A 19,819-nucleotide genomic window follows, 5' to 3' on the forward strand; every position below is an offset into this window, starting at 1 on the left:
ATATATGACATACATGACATACAGATAGACAGTACTGCTACATCTATACATTTATGACATATCAGATTTGCAAATACAGTACTGTTTGTGATACAAAAGTGTCCAGAAAAAGAGTGTATATACATTGGACGTAGAAACTGTACATTGGAGGAGGTTGGGTGGGTGGGGTGGGGTTGGGTGGGTGGGTGGGGGCTGTACATTGGTGGGGGGGACACACACTGTACACTGTACATTGGAATACTGACAAAGCCATACTTGGTCATTTACTGTACAACTGAGTTAGGACATTTGTAGGGGCCAGTTTCGAATTGCAGTCTCCCGTAGGTGTTTTTTGAGAGTGTTTTTGAAAGTGTGTAGTGATTCACATTCCTTTACAGCTTTGGGTAGGGCGTTCCACATTGATGTGGCATAATTGCTAAACGTGTTTAGTCCCTTGTTTGAGCCGAATCTGGGTTTAACATGATTTGTGGAGCTCCCTCTGGTGTTGTGGTCGTGGTATTCACTGACCTTTGGGAAGTATTTTGACATGTACATGGGTACCTTGGTCGCGTAGTGTATCTTGTAGACCAGGCCCATTGCAAGTTGCTGTACTCTGTCGTCTACTCTAAGCCATCCTAGGTTGTCAAAGTGGGCAGGGGTGAGGTGGGTTTCTAGGAGTCAGGTCAAGCAGTAGTCTGACTAGCTTGTTTTGAGATGTTTGTAATTCGTTTTTTAGTGCCTTTGAGGTGCTTTGGTACCATGAGGTGCAAGCATAGTCGTAGTACCCTTGAATGAGTGCTCCTGCTAGAGTCTTCAGGGTATTCTTGTTTACCAGAGAGGAGATCCGGTACAAGAATCGAGTTCGTTGGTTGACTTTTTTTTATTACATTGGATGCCATTTTGTCACAGGAAAGATTAGCCTCTAGGATGGAACCCAGGTAGGTAATTTCATCTTTCCTTGTGACAATATTGTCACCCACTGTAACCGAGAAGCCATCGGTCTTGCTGAGTTTGTTATTTGCACCGAAGAGAATGGACTCTGTTTTGCCCATGTGTAATGATAGTTTGTTGTCGGCGAGCCATATGCAGATTTTGCCTAATTCTGAGCTGAGGGCTTTTTCAACCTGTAACTTGTTCTTGTCAGAGACCAGCAGTGCTGAGTCGTCCGCAAACAGGAACAAGTTGCAGTCACAAGCTGACGACATGTCATTTGCATAAATTAGGAATAGCGGTCCTAGTATGCTTCCTTGTGGAACACCACAGCTCACTGTGAGGGGGGAGATAGGGTACCGTTTACCTCCACCATCTGTTCTCTCCCCTCCAGGTAGGATTGTATCCAGCTCAATGATAGACTATCAAAACCAATTGCTTTTAGCTTGTCAATCAGAATGGTGTGATTGACAGTGTCGAAGGCCTTTTGTAGGTCCAGCATGACCATGCCGCAGTATTTGCCCGCGTCCACCTCTTGTTTGATGTGGTCGTTCAAATAGAGAAGGCATAGAGAAGGCATATAGTTTACTATTATTTTACCACTGCATCACATCATCATGTCCATTCGGTTTTATCATGCTAGTATCGGTGTAATATCAGGGGACATCTCTGTTGATTTCCAGAACCCAGCATAAACTCTATAAAAACTGGAACGATAAAGGCCATAATAATAAATGCATCCTATTGTTTATGCTAAACAAAATACCATGAAAATACAGAGGACTATAATTACTTATTTAACAATCATAAAAACACCCACACACGTCTAATAATGCTCTCTTTCTCTCTTTGTGTGTGTCTGTGTGTGTGTCTGTGTAGAGAGAGAGAGAGAGAGAGAGAGAGAGAGAGAGAGAGAGAGAGAGAGAGAGAGAGAGAGAGAGAGAGAGAGAGAGAGACAGAGAGAGAGAGAGACAGAGAGAGAGAGAGAGAGAGAGAGAGAGAGAGAGTGCTCATTTGGGTGTGAGTGTGACTGGGCGTGTCAACTAGTATCCCCACATCATGAGTGGGCCACATCCACTTAATGTCCCCCAAGTTTCCCCCAATTAATTCACCCGTCAATTTAGTTTCCATTGGGTTGGAAAACCTGCTAGACAGCGACGTGGAGCTGAACACCGCGACGCCTATATAGCTGGGTCAAACCCGGTCAAACTGACTCGGCCTCATTCCTGAGACACATTGTCGAACGACGACGGTGGCGTCAAGCCTCTCAATAGAAAAAGTCAAATGCCATGCGAGCTCCTTGAGGAGGGACATACTCTGTCTGGGACTCTGGGACATACATACATACATCATCATACTACCTGCTACACAGCCAGCCAAGCGCGTCGAGCCAGAGGAGTCTTTCTTTAGGATGGTGCGGCAACACGTTGGACTGAGTTGGAAGAGAACCCTGTGATATTGATAGAGACCTGAACAAAACAGGTAAGGCTACTGGTCCCCTAATACATTTGTGTTATTGTTATTGTTATTGTTTTTGCCAGATCAAATATGGCGGAGGGCTGAATGATCTCGTACTGACAAGGCTATGGTTTTGTGAACTCAAAATAAATAAATAAAAATACATATTTACAGCCTATTTCAAAATATGTTTAATGAACATTTCAATGGCATTTAAAAACAGATCAACTGAAAGTGTTAGGTGGTGATGCTACTGCTGCTTATACATTCGATATGCCTGAACCATTGATATCCATCAGCGCAGTCTCTAATCTATAAGGCCTCTCCTTGTGAAAAAGTATCATGGTTTAAATTGGATTATACCATGATGTTATTTAAGTACAAAAGTGGTACCCTGGTGATGCATGATTTTTTTTTACCATGGCAGTATCACGGTGAAACTGAAATTACCATCAAACTTATCATGGTACTTTTATTTTTAAGTTTAAATATTTAAGTCCCCCCCCCCCCAAGTCACAAACTGGGAAGAGTAATAACTTTTATAGCCTAAATATATTGTCATCTGATGCTCCCAATTAGATCAAAGGTTCTCTGACCAAAGTCTAGATGCAAATCCGATCACAAAAATGTAAAGAGAAAACTTGTTCGTTGAGAAGCACCACCCTGAACTATCCTTTGTCAGAACGAGTCAGACTTGCATGGTGCTACAGTAGGTATGCCAGACTTGAAGGAAGGAGAAAAGGAATCCTAAAACAGGCGTGACAACAACCTGCCTCTCTGGCTTGTGTTATTTAATCAGACAAGGGTTGAGCCAGGTTGTTAGAGCACGAGTCATGAGGGAGAATTAAGTTATTCAATCATTTTTTTCCACTCATGCTCCCCCCAAAAAAGGGATTTAGCCTTTTGTGTCATTACTGTATGTTTCCTCTCAGCCTGAGGATGTTAGTTTATCTTGTTGCTTTCAATTGGTCATCAATACTGGGTAATAGGCTGTTTCTTGTTCAAATAACTGGTCTACATGTTAAAATAATAGCTCTACATTCCGACAGCCACCATAGATATAGAGTGTTTTGTCAGTAACATGGGTCTCACAGTCCCTCCACTCTGCAGTAAACCCAAAATACATTTTCTGGTATTTCCACTTTATCCAATCAGGAGAGGGAACTCCTCTGAATCTACCAGTGCAGTAAGCAAATCTGGCTTGACAAGATTTCTTGAAATAAGTAAAAAAAAACAAGAAGAATATATATATATATATATATATATATATATATATATATATATATATATATATATATATATATATATATATATATATATATATATATATAGGGTTCTCCTGATTGGATAAAGTGGGAAGGGATACCAGAAATTTGTATTTTCTGTTTACTGCAGAGCGGAGGGACTGGGAGACCCATGTTACTGACCAGACACTTTTACAGTAATATCGTGATGGCTGTTGGAATGTAGAGCTATTTAAACGGGAACTATCTTATAACTGGCCTTTTCCAGTGTTTAGCATTGTTTTCTAGCAATGTGGGGTTGTATCAACACTGTATATGTCGCACATAAAAAAAAATTGCGCATTCCTCCATTTCAGATGAGACAAGGTCCTCCCCCGCTGAACCAAGCCATTCTGATTTGACTGGATCGCTGAGACCTATCTCAAACCCTGCCCCTTTTCTTGATCCTCCAATCACAGCTGTCGCTTACCTCTGACTTCCTCGTACAAACAAAGTTTGTACGAGGAAGTCAGAGGTAAGCGACAGCTGTGATTGGAGGATCAAGAAAAGAGGGCAGGGTTTTGAGACAGGTCCATTAGGCACTGAGCTGCATATCTCAGCCCCTGGCTGTAGCCACCGCCCACAATCAACAATTCGCTCAACAACAGAGCGAGTGGAAATAATGCGAAAGCGGTTTCCCTGTCACTGACACTTCCTCAAATGGGTTGACGTGGCGTGGGTGCTGGTGGAGAGAGATCGGGCGGGTGGGAGAGAGGGAGAGACGGACGGATAGAGAGAGGGAGAGAGAGGCTCTCATACGGAGCATTTACACACACTCCCGACTGCGTGTGTGTGGGGAAACACACGCGTGCTCCCGGAGCACCTGTCCTCTCTGTCTGTCTCTCCCTCTCTCTCCCTCTCCCTCTCCCTCTCTCTCTTGCTCGTTCTCTGCTCTCTCTCTGTCATCACTCGCGTCACGTCAACCTGTTGCAAAATATCATAGCCGCACACGCACACTCCCACACACAACTTGAAGCCCTCGCTGTGGAATATCGATCTCTTCTTCCTCGTATTCGGGGTCACTCTCCGGATCGTAAATGTATGGTTGAGCCATATCGTTTGTGTATTAGTTTCACTTTGACGTTAGTTTGGCCATAGAGTAGTATGGGCGGAGCTATTTGCTATCGTGCAGGTGGGTGTCTCTCACTCAAATCGCATTGCGAGTATGAGCGGAGCCCAGCCAAAAACAGCTTGGTTTTTGTAAGGGGAGAAAATGCTGCTCTAGAGGACTTGATTAGAAATACAAAACAATGAATGAATTAAAAAAAGAAAACGTACAGATGTGTTCCATAGACTCACAGGAATTGTGTAAAATTGCCCAAATAGTGAAAGAAATAGTAAGATAGTTCCCCTATAACACATATTTTAACAAAGAAATACCATAGCACCTTTTAACTCAATGCAGTGACAATAGCAACAACAGGCAATAACCAAAAAAATACCACTCACTCACTGCACCTTTAACAATTATCTTCTAATTGCATCACTTGTTTTTTAGGTGAGTGTGTGTGTGTGTTCCTGACTTCAAACATTCTATCTCTGCTGTAATAGGCAGCCAGACAGTGTGGCGGAGAAGTTGTTTTGTTGTATCTATAGATGTTCCCCTGTGGAACCCCTGTGTCATTTGAATCCAATGTGCAAAGTCATCTGCAGATTCAATAAAGTATGTAATGTGTGTGTCGGATCATTCCTGTATCTCTAACCTCCACTGTCTCTCTCCTCCACTGTCTCTCTCCTCCACTGTCTCTCTCCTCCACTGTCTCTATCTCCTCCACTGTCTATCTCCTCCACTGTCTCTCTCCTCCACTGTCTCTATCTCCTCCACTGTCTATCTCCTCCACTGTCTATCTCCTCCACTGTCTCTCTCCTCCACTGTCTCTCTCCTCCACTGTTTCTCTCCTCCACTGTCTATCTCCTCCACTGTCTCTCTCCTCCACTGTCTCTATCTCCTCCACTGTCTCTCTCCTCCACTGTCTCTCTCCTCCACTGTCTCTCCTCCACTGTCTCTCTCCTCCACTGTCTCTCTCCTCCACTGTCTCTATCTCCTCCACTGTCTCTCTCCTCCACTGTCTCTCTCCTCCACTCTCTCTCCTCCACTATCTCTCTCCTCCACTGTCTCTCCTCCACTGTCTCTCTCCTCCACTGTCTCTCTCCTCCACTGTCTCTCTCCTCCACTGTCTCTCCTCCACTGTCTCTCTCCTCCACTGTCTCTCTCCTCCACTGTCTCTCTCCTCCACTGTCTCTCCTCCACTGTCTCTCTCCTCCACTGTCTCTCTCCTCCACTGTCTCTCCTCCACTGTCTCTCCTCCACTGTCTCTCTCCTCCACTGTCTCTCTCCTCCACTGTCTCTCCCCTCCACTATCTCTCTCCTCCGTAGCCCAACCATGAGGGACAGGCTGAGCCACCTGCAGGAGCTGAGCAATGACCGCGTGGTCGTGGAGCAGATGGAATGCGCCGAGTCCTCCGCCGGCACCGTGGAGTCCTTCCGCGACGTGGACCTGGTGGACGAGTTGCCTCACGAGGCCGTGGTGTTCGACAACAGCCCCGCCCTCGAGGGGGTCTTTGCCCAGAGCCAGGACATCCACAGAGAGGTCCAGCACATCCGCCTGGAGGTCAAGCGGCTCCGCGAGCAGCACTCCCGCGCGCTCCACGGCACCACCCGGATGAGCGCCATCAAGAGGGACTCCAACGTCATCGGCGGCGACATCAAGACCCGGGCCGAGGGGGTGCTGACACACCTCCGGACCATGGACGCGACGACCCGCGAGCTGGAGGCCGAGTACGGCGCCGACGCCGCCGTCACCCGCATCGCCAGGACGCAGTACGCCAGCCTGAGCAACGGCTTCCGGGACGCCATGTTCGACTACAACGACGCGGAGATGCATCACCGGGAGAGCTGCAAGGCCCACATCCAGAGGCAGATGGAGATAGTGGGGCGGGAGGTGACGGGCGAGGAGTTGGAGGACATGATCGAGACGGGAGAGTGGAACGTCTTCAGCGCCCACATCCTGACCGAGGGAAAGACGGTGCGGTCGGCCTTGACCCAGATCGAGAAGCGTCACCAGGACCTGATGGACCTGGAGATCCGCGTCAAGAACATCCAGGAGATCTTCCTGGACATCGCCATGCTCGTGGACGAGCAGGGCCCGATGACGGACGCCATCCAAACCAACGTCCAGCAGACGGACATGGACATCAAGGACGTCCTGGTGACGCTCAGCAAGGCCAAGCGACACGACAAGAACAACCCGTTCAAGAAGATGTTCTGCAGCTGCTTCCCCTGCATTGATTGATTGATTGATTGATTGATTGAAAACTTTATTAACAGATTGCAGAATGGGTACAATACAGTACAGCTCAATACACACATTGGGATATTGACAAACATACTGGGTAATTTACATTGGAGGTGGTTGGGGGGGGGGGGGGAATACTGTATAAACAAGCAAAACTGTACATTGAGGGGGGGGGGGAGACACTGTACAAACAAGCAAAATTGTACATTGGACTATTGACAAAACCATACTAGGTAAATGACTGTACATTTGAGGGGGTTGGGTTAGGATATTTACAGGGGCCAGTTTTGAATTGCAGTCTCCCGTAGGTGTCCCTTGAGAGTGGTTTTGCATCAAGTAGGCAACCGGTTGAACAGAACAAGGGACAAGGGACGGTGAAAGAGAAGGGGGTTTGTATTGAGAGAATTATGGGGCGAATTGTAATTTATATGGAGCATTTGATTCAAATGGACGTTTTCTCTCATATCAGTTTGTCACGCTCGTTGCCTCAAAGCGGCATCGTTTTGCGGACACAATCTTCTTCAGAGCCGTCGCACAACAAATGTGCATCGCCACAGGATTTCCTGGAAGTAAAACAAAACATCTGTCGTCATTCAAGATATACAGTAATATAGACTGTGTAGCAAAAATATGTTTGGGTGAAAAATGCATCCTTAAAATATAATTTTAGCATGTGACAAATGTTTTTTTGTGTGACCGTTTTGAGACTGGTATCTCAAATCAGGACTCAGTCCGTAAATTACTGAGATAAGATGTTACTGCAAATGGGGATGCACAATTGCAACAGCATGATAACGTGCCCTAAGCCGGAAGAAGAAGAGACAGACGGAGACGCAAGTTGGTAGATTGTACTGATAAATGTCTTGTCCTGGAGATGTTTTGGGCATTTCTATGTGAATTGTAGCCCATCAAAACTGGTATGTTTTGTGTTGACCACAATCACCATAACATATTCAAAAGCCCTCATATTTATCCATTCAAGTACATCGATGCCAAAATTGTCTGTGAAGAAATGTTGCCTGCTTGATTATATCATGGGGCTAAAGTTACCTATCATCATATCATGTGACACAGGAACTATTCCACTCAAATGTCTTGATGTGGATTGTAGTTAAGCTACTTTTCATTCATATTATTGTATTATTTATCCAGACGTCTACTTTTAAGTGTATTATAATATCTGTCATCTATTATTATATGTTCAAATACACTTTGTTTATTGTTCTTGGTTTGAACATTAAAACACTATGAATGAAATGGTATCGGGTTTAATATGAATGAACAGAATTTCTCTCTCTCAAAACTCTCTTTTGCAAATTCACACATACACATATACACACACACATGCACACCTGCAGATCGTTGAGCTTTTTTTTTTTTATCCACTTTTTCTCCTCCTGTTTTTCTGTGTTTTTCTCCCATCCCAATTTTTTTGTCGTTATGCCAATTCCCCCCTCCCCTTCCTGGTCGTTGCTCGCATGTGCCCCCCACTGGTCGGTCAAGTTTCTCAAGTTTCTTTAATAGTTGTCATACAGAAGTACAGAATACTTTCATACAAAATGCTTCTTACTGTTACGCTCCAGAGACTGTGCTAGACAAGATAGTATCAAATAACATAGTATAGCATGTAAATTAGAAGTAGAAAATGAGGTCACAGTGTTCAGTATAGACATATGTACAATGTTCGATGCAGAATAGACGTAACTGAGTTACCATATAATATACAATACTATGCAGTGTACTAATGTACAATACTATATAGTGCAAAGCAGAAATGGGATGAGGTACAATTTAGGTACAATTTACAGTAAGGTGTACGAGTTGTAGTGCAATCCTTCATCAATAAATATAAAGTGTGGGGAGTGGGTGCTACAGTGTGTTTGTTTAAAGTGAGTGTGTGCTATAAAGTGTGGGGAGTGGGTGCTACAGTGTGTTTGTTTAAAGTGAGTGTGTGCGTGTGGATGTGTGTGCTATGTGCGTTTGATGGTTGTTGTTGTGTAGTGTTCATTGTTCGTTGAGCAGCCTGATGGCCTGGGGATAGAAGCTTCTTCTGAGTCTTTCTGTGCTCGCCTTGAGACTCCGGTATCGCTTGCCTGACCGCAGCAGTTCAAAGAGGCAGTTGTTCGGGTGACTGGAGTCTTTAATGATTCTCTTAGCCTTGCCCCTGCACCGCTTGTTGTAAATGTTCTGGAGGGTGGGGAGCCCCCCTCCAATTGTGCGTTCGGCTGAACGTGTCACTCTTTGTAGTCTGCTTCGGTCTTGTGCAGTGCTATTCCCAAACCTAGGGAGCCCTGAAGTCTATCTATCAGATGCTTCCTCCGAGACATAGGAGACAGCCAGCAGCATCTTTTCACCTGCCAGCGCGGACTCTCATTGGCGAGGTGTAACGTGTGGGAGGTCACACTACCCTCGCCATCTCCCTCCCTTGCTGTGCAGGCGCCCTGACCGACCTGTAGGAGTCACTGTTTACAACAACCAGAATATCACCCCACTGGCTTCCCTCCCGCTGACTGCTAATCGAGCCAGTATGACGGCCGGCCAAGCCGGAACGCTGACAGCCGGATTCGATACCAGTGTCTCTCGCGTTGGTGACGAGCGCTTAGTCCGCTGCGCCACCCAGCCGCCCCAGATCGTTTTGCTTTTATCCTGCTCACTTAATTCTTATTTAAAAAGGGGGACAACTAGCCATTGTCATTTAGCTTCCACGTTGTTCTGGGTCTTTTACTCTATTCTTGCAACAAGCGATGAAACCTCTTGCCACATGTCAGTCTCTCTTCCAGTTATTTTCTCAGAGAATTTTAGCTTTCAAGTTCTGGCACACGATCAAATGTCGTCTTACGTGTTAAGAAATGCTGCATTAATACCCCAGACAGGTTTAGTGCTGTATCTAGGGAATCTGACGCAGGGAAATATACAGGGGGAAGACAAATATCTGATAAAGATACTACTAGTGGCAACCAGAAAAGCAATAACCAGACTGTGGTACAAGGAAGATCCACCGACTAAGGATCAATGGGTAGGAGTAGTAGAGGAGATACAAGAAATGGAGAGAATAACACATGCTGAGGCTACAGGAGGAGAAATTTAAATCAAGATGGGAAAAATGGGAAGACTATAAGACAATTAGGAACGACACCACAGAAGAAGGACAGGAACTAAGAGAAGAAACTGAAATGTAAATATACAATGTACAAGGAAGGTCAATGAACCCATGACATTCTATTTTGCTTTTCTTTTTTGTTCGTTTTGTTTTATGTAATGTCTTGTTGTTTATGTACATCTGTTGAAAAATGAATGTCAAAAAATCAAAAGAAATGAAAAAAAATATGTAAGTACAAAAAAAATAAAAATGCTGCATTGTTCAGGAACTATTGTGATGTTGGCATCCAGGCATGTGGCCAGGGAAGGGGGGGGGGGGCGGGAGCCAGTAGCACGCCCGCCCCACGCACATACACTACACACTACTTCCTTCTCAAGCAGAGTTGAGATGCTCTCTCAGGTACCAGGACTGAGGACCGAGTACATCTAAGGAAGACGCATGGGAGTGAATACACTATCGTTTCCAGATTTTATGTTGTTGTTGCACTTATTCAAATAAGGTAAGTCACTTAGAAGAGAATAGCAGCGCTAGGTGGTGTGGTTGGATGGTTTAGGTGTGTGCATAAGGGCCATTGTAATTCCTTGAGTATTTTTATTAAGTAATCATTTATAGTGTGCCTTGGATTTGTTGGAGGAGACTTGCTTTTTGTAAGCCTACTTATTAAGAAATATTGAAGCAATCAGTCCTTCCTTGTGTCAAATCAAGGTAAGTTACCTTATTCAGTGTCTTTGTGTGTTTCTTTAGTGTGTGTCTTTACAAGACATCTATGCATGTCTATCCTTCCTGCGGTCTTGTTGTACAAAACTTGTAAGTCGCTTTGGGTAAAAGCGCCAGCTAAATGACAAAATGTAAATGTAATGTATGTAGCTGTAGAGTCATAACTAGTTAATTTCCACCTCTGGCGAATAGCATCAACAGGCTACGACAAAGGCAGTATAACATTATAGATAGATTAATTTGATGCACCTGACGACGATATAATAAACGAGACTACAGTACCTATAACCACTGGTATTCCAGGCCAGCTGCCAGAAATTATGTAATCGATTCTTTGGTCATCAATAGTGTTCTCTTCCAGTCTATGAAAATTCAAACTTGCCTCTTAACTTGAATAGGTTTTCAGAAGAAATGCACCCAGACATCTAGATGTTTGTCTCATACATTTATCTACAAACTTATATCACCATGGTATAATGAAATTGTTTGTGAAGGGAGTGACTAGATTAGTAGTACCGGCTACGTGTGTGTGTGTGTGTGTGTGTGTGTGTGTGTGTGTGTGTGTGTGTGTGTGTGTGTGTGTGTGTGTGTGTGTGTGTGTAGTATAATGTAACACACAGCAAATCTATAAAAGAAATTGGCTATGTGACTGTGCTGACAACTACCTACAGTAGGAAATCTGTACACTGGTCTTTCCCCATATCACCCCTTGTGAGGGAAATAACCAGCAATTGGCTTCCTTGTTCCTGGTGAAACTAACAACGTTTACATTCCTTCGCTGTGACGTCGAAAGAAAGAAATGCTAGACTATCTATTGATAATGTGTATAGCTCATGGGGCCAATGTCTAATAATCCAGCTAAGAACAATTGTTGTTGCCTGACTAAATTAGCTGTGGCAAGTACTAGGCATTTTATTTATCATATTTTATATCTCCTGGGGTTGGCCTATGATAATCTCTAATACCACTAATAACGAATAGATCCATTATGGAAGGTGGGATCAGAGTATGCTCACCATTGCTGTGATGGTTTCCTCCTGCTCTGCAGCCCCCCCCCTGCTTTCTGTCTACTCCTATGGGAAGCACATCTTAGATTCTAATTTAGATTCAAATGTATTGTCATTATACAGCACAAGTACAGTACAACAAAAAGAGGGTTGGCACCCGACCAGAATGTAAATGTGACCGTAAAGTGCAACAGTAATATACAATGTACAGGTGGTTAAACTGGGTACAAAATATACACATTAGTACTACTGAGTTGTATGAGTATGAGTATGTTTATATATAATAAATAAAGACAGTATGACTATACTACTGGCCAGCAGCATAACTAGTAAGACTAAGATATGTATAGATATAGATATAGTAAAGGACTATGTGCAGGTAAGTACAGACAGGTGAGGATAGGTGTATGTATATGTGGTGAGAATAAATATATATATTATATGGTATATACAGCATTATTGTAATTATCTTATCGTGCAGAGGGCTGAGTTACTCCACAGGTCACTAAGCATATATAAGAGAACAGCCATGATAGATACGTTATTGTTGTTTTGTAATTGATTCTCCTTTTTAGAAAATATCATAACACAGTGTATGAGGATAATAGCTTCCATTCATTCTTATCAACTTGATGATCTTGTCTTTAGTGAAAAACAACAACACCAATCCTATAGACCTTATCGATTGATTGATTGATATTTTTTATTTTTGTGTCTTAAATACAGATGTATGCCCAGCCCCATATGGGCTTACAAGACACATACACAGTAAGTGATCATATAGACCAAGATGGCCACAAAAAAATAAAACAAAATAAAACATAATAACAAGCTGTAAACAATGTACTTCAAAGAAGAAACAAGAGGAATCCATATAAAATTATATAGGATATAATAGTGTTTTGTCTTAAGTGCCATGCTTTCTCCAAAGATCCTGCAAAACTGAAAATCTCCTCCACAAAAAAACAACTCAACATACAACTCTCAGACTGCCAACACAAATCCGGATTTATAAATTGAACCTTCTCAAATAAAACCCTCCTTAAGTCGGTGTGTACTACTACTACATTCTGTTATCAGTAGAATTCTGTTGCTAGGGGAACAGCTCTGGCCCAAGTTTATTTCCTGTCATCTATTGTCTTGTATCCTGCCATTGGCTGTGGAAGTGGGTATAGATTCCAAGGTACACCTGAGGAGGAGCGGTTGTGTGTTCTCTGTGATCTTGGGGTGGTGGAGGATGAATTTAATTAGGTTTTTCACTGCCCCTTGTACACCGATTTGAGGAGGGTTTTATTTGAGAAAGTTCAATTTGAAAATCCAGATTTGTGTTGGCAGTCTGAGAGTTGTATGTTGAGTTGGTTTTTTGTGGAGGAGATTTTCAGTTTTGCAGGATTTTTGGAGAAAGCATGGCACTTGAGACAAAACACATTATATCCTATATCATTTTATATGAATTCCTCTTGTTTCTTTGAAGTACATTGTTTACAGCTTGTTATGTTTTCTTTTTTGTGGCGATCTTGGTTTATATACATATTGTTAAGTATACTATATACTTATTGTTAAGTATACTATATACTTATGGTTTATGTGTCTTGTAAGCCCATATGGGCTGGGCATACATCTGTATGTAAGACACAAATAAATAAAAAATCAATCAATCATGCATTAGCAAACACTGCAACAGGAAATAAACGTGGGCCCATTTAGAATGTTTACGTTCAGTTATAAAAGGTCGACATCATCAGCAGAGGCCCAAAGCAACGGAGAGGATGATCACGCAGTCTGATGAAGGTCCTCCCGACCTCCACGGCGTCTACTGTTTCGAGGCTGCATCTCAGTAAAGTCTCTCTCTCTCACTCCACGATCACATCCTCTGACTGCTCCTTCTGGTCCCACAGGCAGGATGAGGGACATGCTGGAGAAGCTCCAGACCATCTCCGAGGAGCGGGACGACAGCGAGTCAGAGCTGGAGGAGGGTCCGGAGTACGACGAGCGTGACGTCGACCTCTCCCAAGAGGCGGTGGTGTTCGAGGGGGGCGGCCCCTCCGTCATCGACAACGTCCTGGAGGAGGTCCACTCCTTAAAGAAGGAGCTCGCCCTCCTCGAACTGGACGTGGAGCGCTTGTCGACGCACAACATGCGCTTCGGCACCACCGTGCGCCGCCTGACCTTCCTCAAGCAGGACGCCGACACCATGGCCCGGAAGATCCACCAGCGCGCGGAGGCCGCCCACACCCGCCTCCAGGTGCTGGGCGAGCGGAGCCGCCGGCTGGAGGAGAAGGAGGGCGCCCACGCCGCCGCCAGCCGCATCGCCCGCACCCAGCACGCCGCGCTCACCCGCGCCTTCATCGCCACCATGGCGGACTACAACAAGGCGGAGGAGGCGCAGAGGGAGCTGTGCCGCGGGCGGCTCAAGAGGCAGGCCTCCATCCTGGGGGCGGACATCAGCGACGCGCAGCTGGACACCCTGGTGGACAAAGGGGGCGAGGGCTGGGGCGAGCTGTCCCAGAGTCTGCAGACGGACGGCGGGCGGTCCACGCGCTGGGCCCTGTGTCAGATCAAAGGGCGACACAAGGAGCTGGTGGAGCTGGAGGCCAGGCTGAAGGAGGTCCACGAGCTGTTCCGAGACATGGCCATGCTGGTGGAGCAACAAGGGAGCATGGTGGACAACATCGAGGCGAACGTGGTTCATACGCAGGTCTACATAGAGAAGGTCAACGTTCACATCAAGACGGCACTGCAGTACAAGAGGAGCAACCCGTGTCTCACCTGCTGCCCCTGTCTGCCTTGCTGGAGGAGAATGCTGTAGGGAGAAGTCGTGTTTATTTATTCAGAAGTAACTTTGTCAGTGAATGAAGATAATAACTACATGAGACGTGGTAAACCTTCCCAGTGTGCGAAGAGGTTTGGAAAATGACACGATGGGAGGAAATGTATACAGTATAAGATTTCATAGCAGACCCAATGAAGCTCTAATGGACCCGATGAAGAACGTGGACACAAGTGACACCATCTCTTAGAAAATGTTCTACCCTGAACTTTAGTAAAGACTTGATGGATATTAGATGTTATACTGATGATGAAATATTGATGATGACGGCAATCTAAACTGCATGCAAAATACCTAATACTAATAAAAAGAAACGTTCAAGTGGTATGAAACAACTGTAGTCGTTGCTGTACTACTCGCTACATATCCAGTCCCGTGGTCGGAGTTCTGAGCGAACCAAAAACAAAAGTTGAACCATCCACAGCGGAAAGGGTACGTGCTACCTGTCTGAAGCTTTGCTAGAGTCCGGTTTGCTATGAGCCCCGTCATAACTCCAACCATGCAACTCGGTAAGTAAGTTAACGGTGCTGTAAGAGGTATTTCTTTTGTTAAAATAAGTGTTAAATAGCTCTACATTCCGTTAACTTGGTCTCTTGACATGGGTCTCCCAGTCCCTCCTGCTCTGCAGTAAACAGAAAATACATTTTCTGGTATCCCTTCCCACTTTATCCAATCAGGACAGAGAACTCTGATTGGATAAAGTGGAACGGGATACCAAAACATTTATTTTCATCATCATTATCATCATCATCATCATCATCATCATCATCATCATCATGATCATCATCATCATCATCATCATCATCATTTATTTATGCAGAGTGGAGGGACTGGGAGACCCATGTTACTGACCAGACAATCTATATCAGTGATGGCTGTGTTGGAGTGCAGACCACTTATTTTAACAAACAGAAAAATACCACTTAGAGCACCTTTTAATGGTTTTACATCGATTACACTACTGGCAAGTATTTCACACCACTCAATGTGAACAAATCCAAACTATCCCTTAACAGTACTAATAGTCAGAACGATCTTCAACAGATTTGCAACTAAAATGCTTGAGAAAAGGGTCGAAGGAGGGGTTTGTGTGTGTTGGTTATCTGGTCAGGCGTGTCTGACTGTAGGTAGGCAGCACCTGTGTGCTTGTGTGTGTGTTGGTTATCTGGGCAGGCGTGTCTGACTGTAGGTAGGCAGCACCTTTGTGCTTGTGTGTGTTGGTTATCTGGGCACGCGTGTCTGACTGTAGGCAGCACCTGTGTGCTTGTGTGTGTGTTGGTTATCTGGGCAGGCGTGTCCGACTGTAGGTAGGCAGCACCTGTGTGCTTGTGTGTGTTGGTTATCTGGTCAGGCGTGTCTGACTGTAGGCAGCACCTGTGTGCTTGTGTGTGTGTTGGTTATCTGGTCAGGCGTGTCTGACTGTAGGCAGCACCTGTGTGCTTGTGTGTGTTGGTTATCTGGTCAGGCGTGTCTGACTGTAGGCAGCACCTGTGTGCTTGTGTGTGTTGGTTATCTGGTCAGGCGTGTCTGACCGTTACGGTTGGGTAGGTGTGTGTTGGACCCAAGGTGCGGTGCAGAACAGTGACGACGGGATGCAGGAGTTGATTTTCACAAATAAAGCAATACTCTTTATTTTGAGTAGCGAGTGACACACGTATAAAACAGAACAAACAAAAAAAGGGGAGAAAGCTCAGTCTCCACAAAACACGACAGTAAGTCGAATACACGAAACGATAACATAAACACTAGACAGGGGAAAATAAAGGGGAGAAAGCAAAGTCTCCAAAAACGGGATAAATGAAATGAAACCTTGACAAGCGACGGCGCTGCAGACACATGAAGCACAGCTGCACGGAACACTTTCAATAACGACTTACGGCAATCAAAACAAACGGTGAACAGACTTATTCTCCATGGCAGGAGGAGCGATAAGACTTTACTCACATAGGTGTACTCAGGGATAGTCTGGCGATCGACTCGCGGTGTCAGTCGTGACACGGAAGAGCATATAAAGCCACCGTAACTAGACACACCAGGTGCCAATGAATGCAATTAGGGCAGAGAGACAGGACAAATCATACCACCAGGTAACGCTAGGGCTTTGCTCCCTGAGGAGAGAGCAAAACCCCAAACGTTACACCGACTGTGGGCAGCACCTGTGTATGGAAAGCCAAAAGTGACACATTTACGCTTCAATTCTCCACCCGTTTCCCGTCAAAATGTAACAATTATGGGCGGCTGGGTAGCGCAGTGGAGAATGCACAGTTCGCCTACCACCGCAGAGACTCTGGGATCGAATCCCGCTGTCAGCGGTACCTCCGGCTTGGACAGTCGTCCCTACTAACACAATTGGCAGTGTTAGCGGGTGGGAAGCCGGCGGGGTATGTGTGTCCTGGTCGTTGTAAACTGCGGTTCCTACTGGTCGGTCGGGGCGCCTGTTCAGCAGGGAGGGGATCGGGGGGAAATAGCGTGAACCTCCGCACGCACGCGTTACATTCCCCCAGTGAGAGTCCTCGCTGTCAGGTGAAAAGAAGCGGCTGGCTGACTCCACATGTATCGGAGGAGGCACGTGGTAGTTCTACACCCTCCCGAGGCTGACAGTGGGACAATGCGCGCAACGACCAGGAAGGGAATTGGCATAACGACTAAATTGGGATGGGAGCAAAAAAATATATAAAATTTCAAAAATAAAATTTTTATAAAAATTTACAATTATCGCTGTTAAAAATCGTACATTTTGACGTGAAACGGGTGGGGAATTGAGGCGTAAATGTGGCACTTTTTTTCCCTTAGCCTACCTGTGTGCTTGTGTGCGCGGGTGTGCGGCTTGAATCATAAGAAGAGGATCTTTCTCACGGATGTGGTTCAGTACTGGGAAACAACCCAATTTGTCCCGCAGTGGTAACCGGGGGAGTCCATTTCCATGACGACCAAACCAATCTTCTTCTAATCCTATACGTCAGGCAGGAACCACCATAGTGAGATAATTTGAACTGGCTCCTCCGGATTCTTGAGGTGTCAAGACAAGAGACACGTCATGTGATCTGTTCTTAGATAACCTTTTATGAAGTTGACTTTTCTTTTAAAGGCCCAATCCAGAATTCTTTGGGACAGTTTTCCGCCGTCGACTAAAAGCTCGATATTATTTGACGAACAATGTTACTTACCCTTAGCTGTCAGGGATGTACCTCTTCTGCTGACTTGTTGTTCACAATCTGTAAGTCGCTTTGGATAAAACTGTCAGCTAAATGACTAAATTGTATATAAATAAGGGATTTATTCTCATACATTGTTGAAGGACTGATTGGACTGATTTGTATACGGAAAATGTGTTTTTTTTTAACTTCCTTAACTCATATACATCAGAATACAGATGTGTTTTACTCCTGTGTTTACAAACACTACTGATGCCAACAAACCATATACATCCACAGAATATAGCTGGCAAATACAATTAGAAACTCATGTGTCCTTTTTATCACAAGCTCAGTCAATCAACTAGAGTCTTGTGCTGTCCCAGCGGCCGACGGCAAAGGAGAAAACTCCCGAAACCTCCTTTGACCAACTTCCTGAAGGCAGCCTTTAAAAATGGATGATGACCACACCAATAAAAAAAACACGAGGCCAAATGACTCAGAATATCACATGAAGCAGGATAACTTGTTTTTCAACGTTGATGCAAAAATAGGCCACATCTTTCACAAGTAACATATCACTGAAATTTGCTTAGATCTGGCAGTCATATGTTTTGGCTGATTGACTATCTAAAAATTATACAATTAAAAAGGTTGTTCCTTAGATGGCACACAGCAAGGTCAGGTGAACAGTTTAGGAGGATTAGGGGGGGGGGGGGCATTTAAAAAGATATATCCCAAATAGCGGGAAATCCAATTTGGAAGACGTCATCCTTATGGTAAATGTATCATCACATCTCTGGTTATAATCGTTGTGACTGTATGACTAACAGGATTAGTTATGCTCATATGAAAATTGAAAGCTTGGCCTGATGGCTAGAGGAAAGGTCATGGGGTCACCAATTTCTTCCTCTAGGTTTATTTGGGTATTTCCTTACTCTAGAGGTCATGAATGTTCACAGCAAATTTGAAAAGATTTGAATAAAAAAACTCAAATGAATATCTTAAACTGAATAAAAACACTACCGTAAATCGTGTTCAATGAAAACAAGCCTCCATTCCCATTTCTTCTCTTTGGTGGTGGGCGGGGCTACAGATTTGTTTACATTTGGATCACAGCTTGGGCCTTTAAGTGAAAATAAATTCCTGAAACAGACTGAAAGATGCAGACCGCACACTCACACAGCACCTGCTTCACTCCGGCACTGCTGAACCCACCGGGCCGCCCACGCCGTGGCCGCGGAGACCCGTGAGCGGCACGCGGAGGAGGGGCAGGGATAGGATCCGCACCGGACATGGACTCTGGGAGAACCCACTGGGAGAGTCACTCGCAGCGACTCCAGAATACATTAAAAAAAAAACCTACGCTTGGTGTGTGTTTTCTCTAGTGCCGACATACTGGATGCCTCTTGCTTCCTGACATTTTAAACCTACTTCCAGTCTGTTTAAGGGGTAATACTAGTCATGGGATTTTTCGACTAGTCGATTTGTTGATTTCATTGACAAATCTGTATAATTATTACTCCCTACTCCAGAACTGTTGACTATACTCAATCCATGCCATATAACCTCTGTTGCCTGTACTCAAGACTCTGTTGCCTATAAGACTCTGTTGCCTATAAGACTATGTTGCCTATACTCAAGACTCTGTTGCCTATAAGACTCTGTTGCCTATACTCAAGACTCTGTTGCCTATAAGACTCTGTTGCCTACACTCAAGACTCTGTTGCCTATAAGACTCTGTTGCCTACACTCAAGACTCTGTTGCCTATAAGACTCTGTTGCCTACACTCAAGACTCTGTTGCCTATAAGACTCTGTTGCCTATAAGACTATGTTGCCTACACTCAAGACTCTGTTGCCTATAAGACTTTGTTGCCTATAAGACTGTTGCCTATAAGACTCTGTTGCCTATAAGACTCTGTTGCCTATAAGACTCTGTTGCCTGTACTCAACCCATAATTTATGAACTCTGAACTCTAATCTTTAGTCTATAATCTATCCATATAACACTGTATAATAATAACAATGTACAATAACCCTGTACACACTATACATTTATCTATACCTGTACATATATCCATAT

General features: G+C 44.5%; 1 protein-coding gene across 1 annotated transcript; it reads left to right on the forward strand.

Annotated features, from left to right (window-relative positions):
- Positions 1-2,166: 2,166 nt before the first annotated feature.
- Positions 2,167-14,935, forward strand: LOC311228379 (uncharacterized protein). Its single transcript, XM_084314287.1, has 3 exons — positions 2,167-2,391; positions 6,028-6,932; positions 13,669-14,935. The coding sequence occupies exons 2-3, from the start codon at positions 6,035-6,037 to the stop codon at positions 14,577-14,579; spliced, it is 1,809 nt and encodes a 602-aa protein (XP_084170413.1). The 5' UTR covers positions 2,167-2,391; positions 6,028-6,034; the 3' UTR covers positions 14,580-14,935.
- Positions 14,936-19,819: the final 4,884 nt, after the last annotated feature.

The sequence above is a fragment of the Notolepis coatsorum genome (assembly GCF_963971535.1).
Source record: "Notolepis coatsorum genome assembly, chromosome: 5".
In the NCBI taxonomy this organism is placed as follows: domain Eukaryota; kingdom Metazoa; phylum Chordata; class Actinopteri; order Aulopiformes; family Paralepididae; genus Notolepis; species Notolepis coatsorum.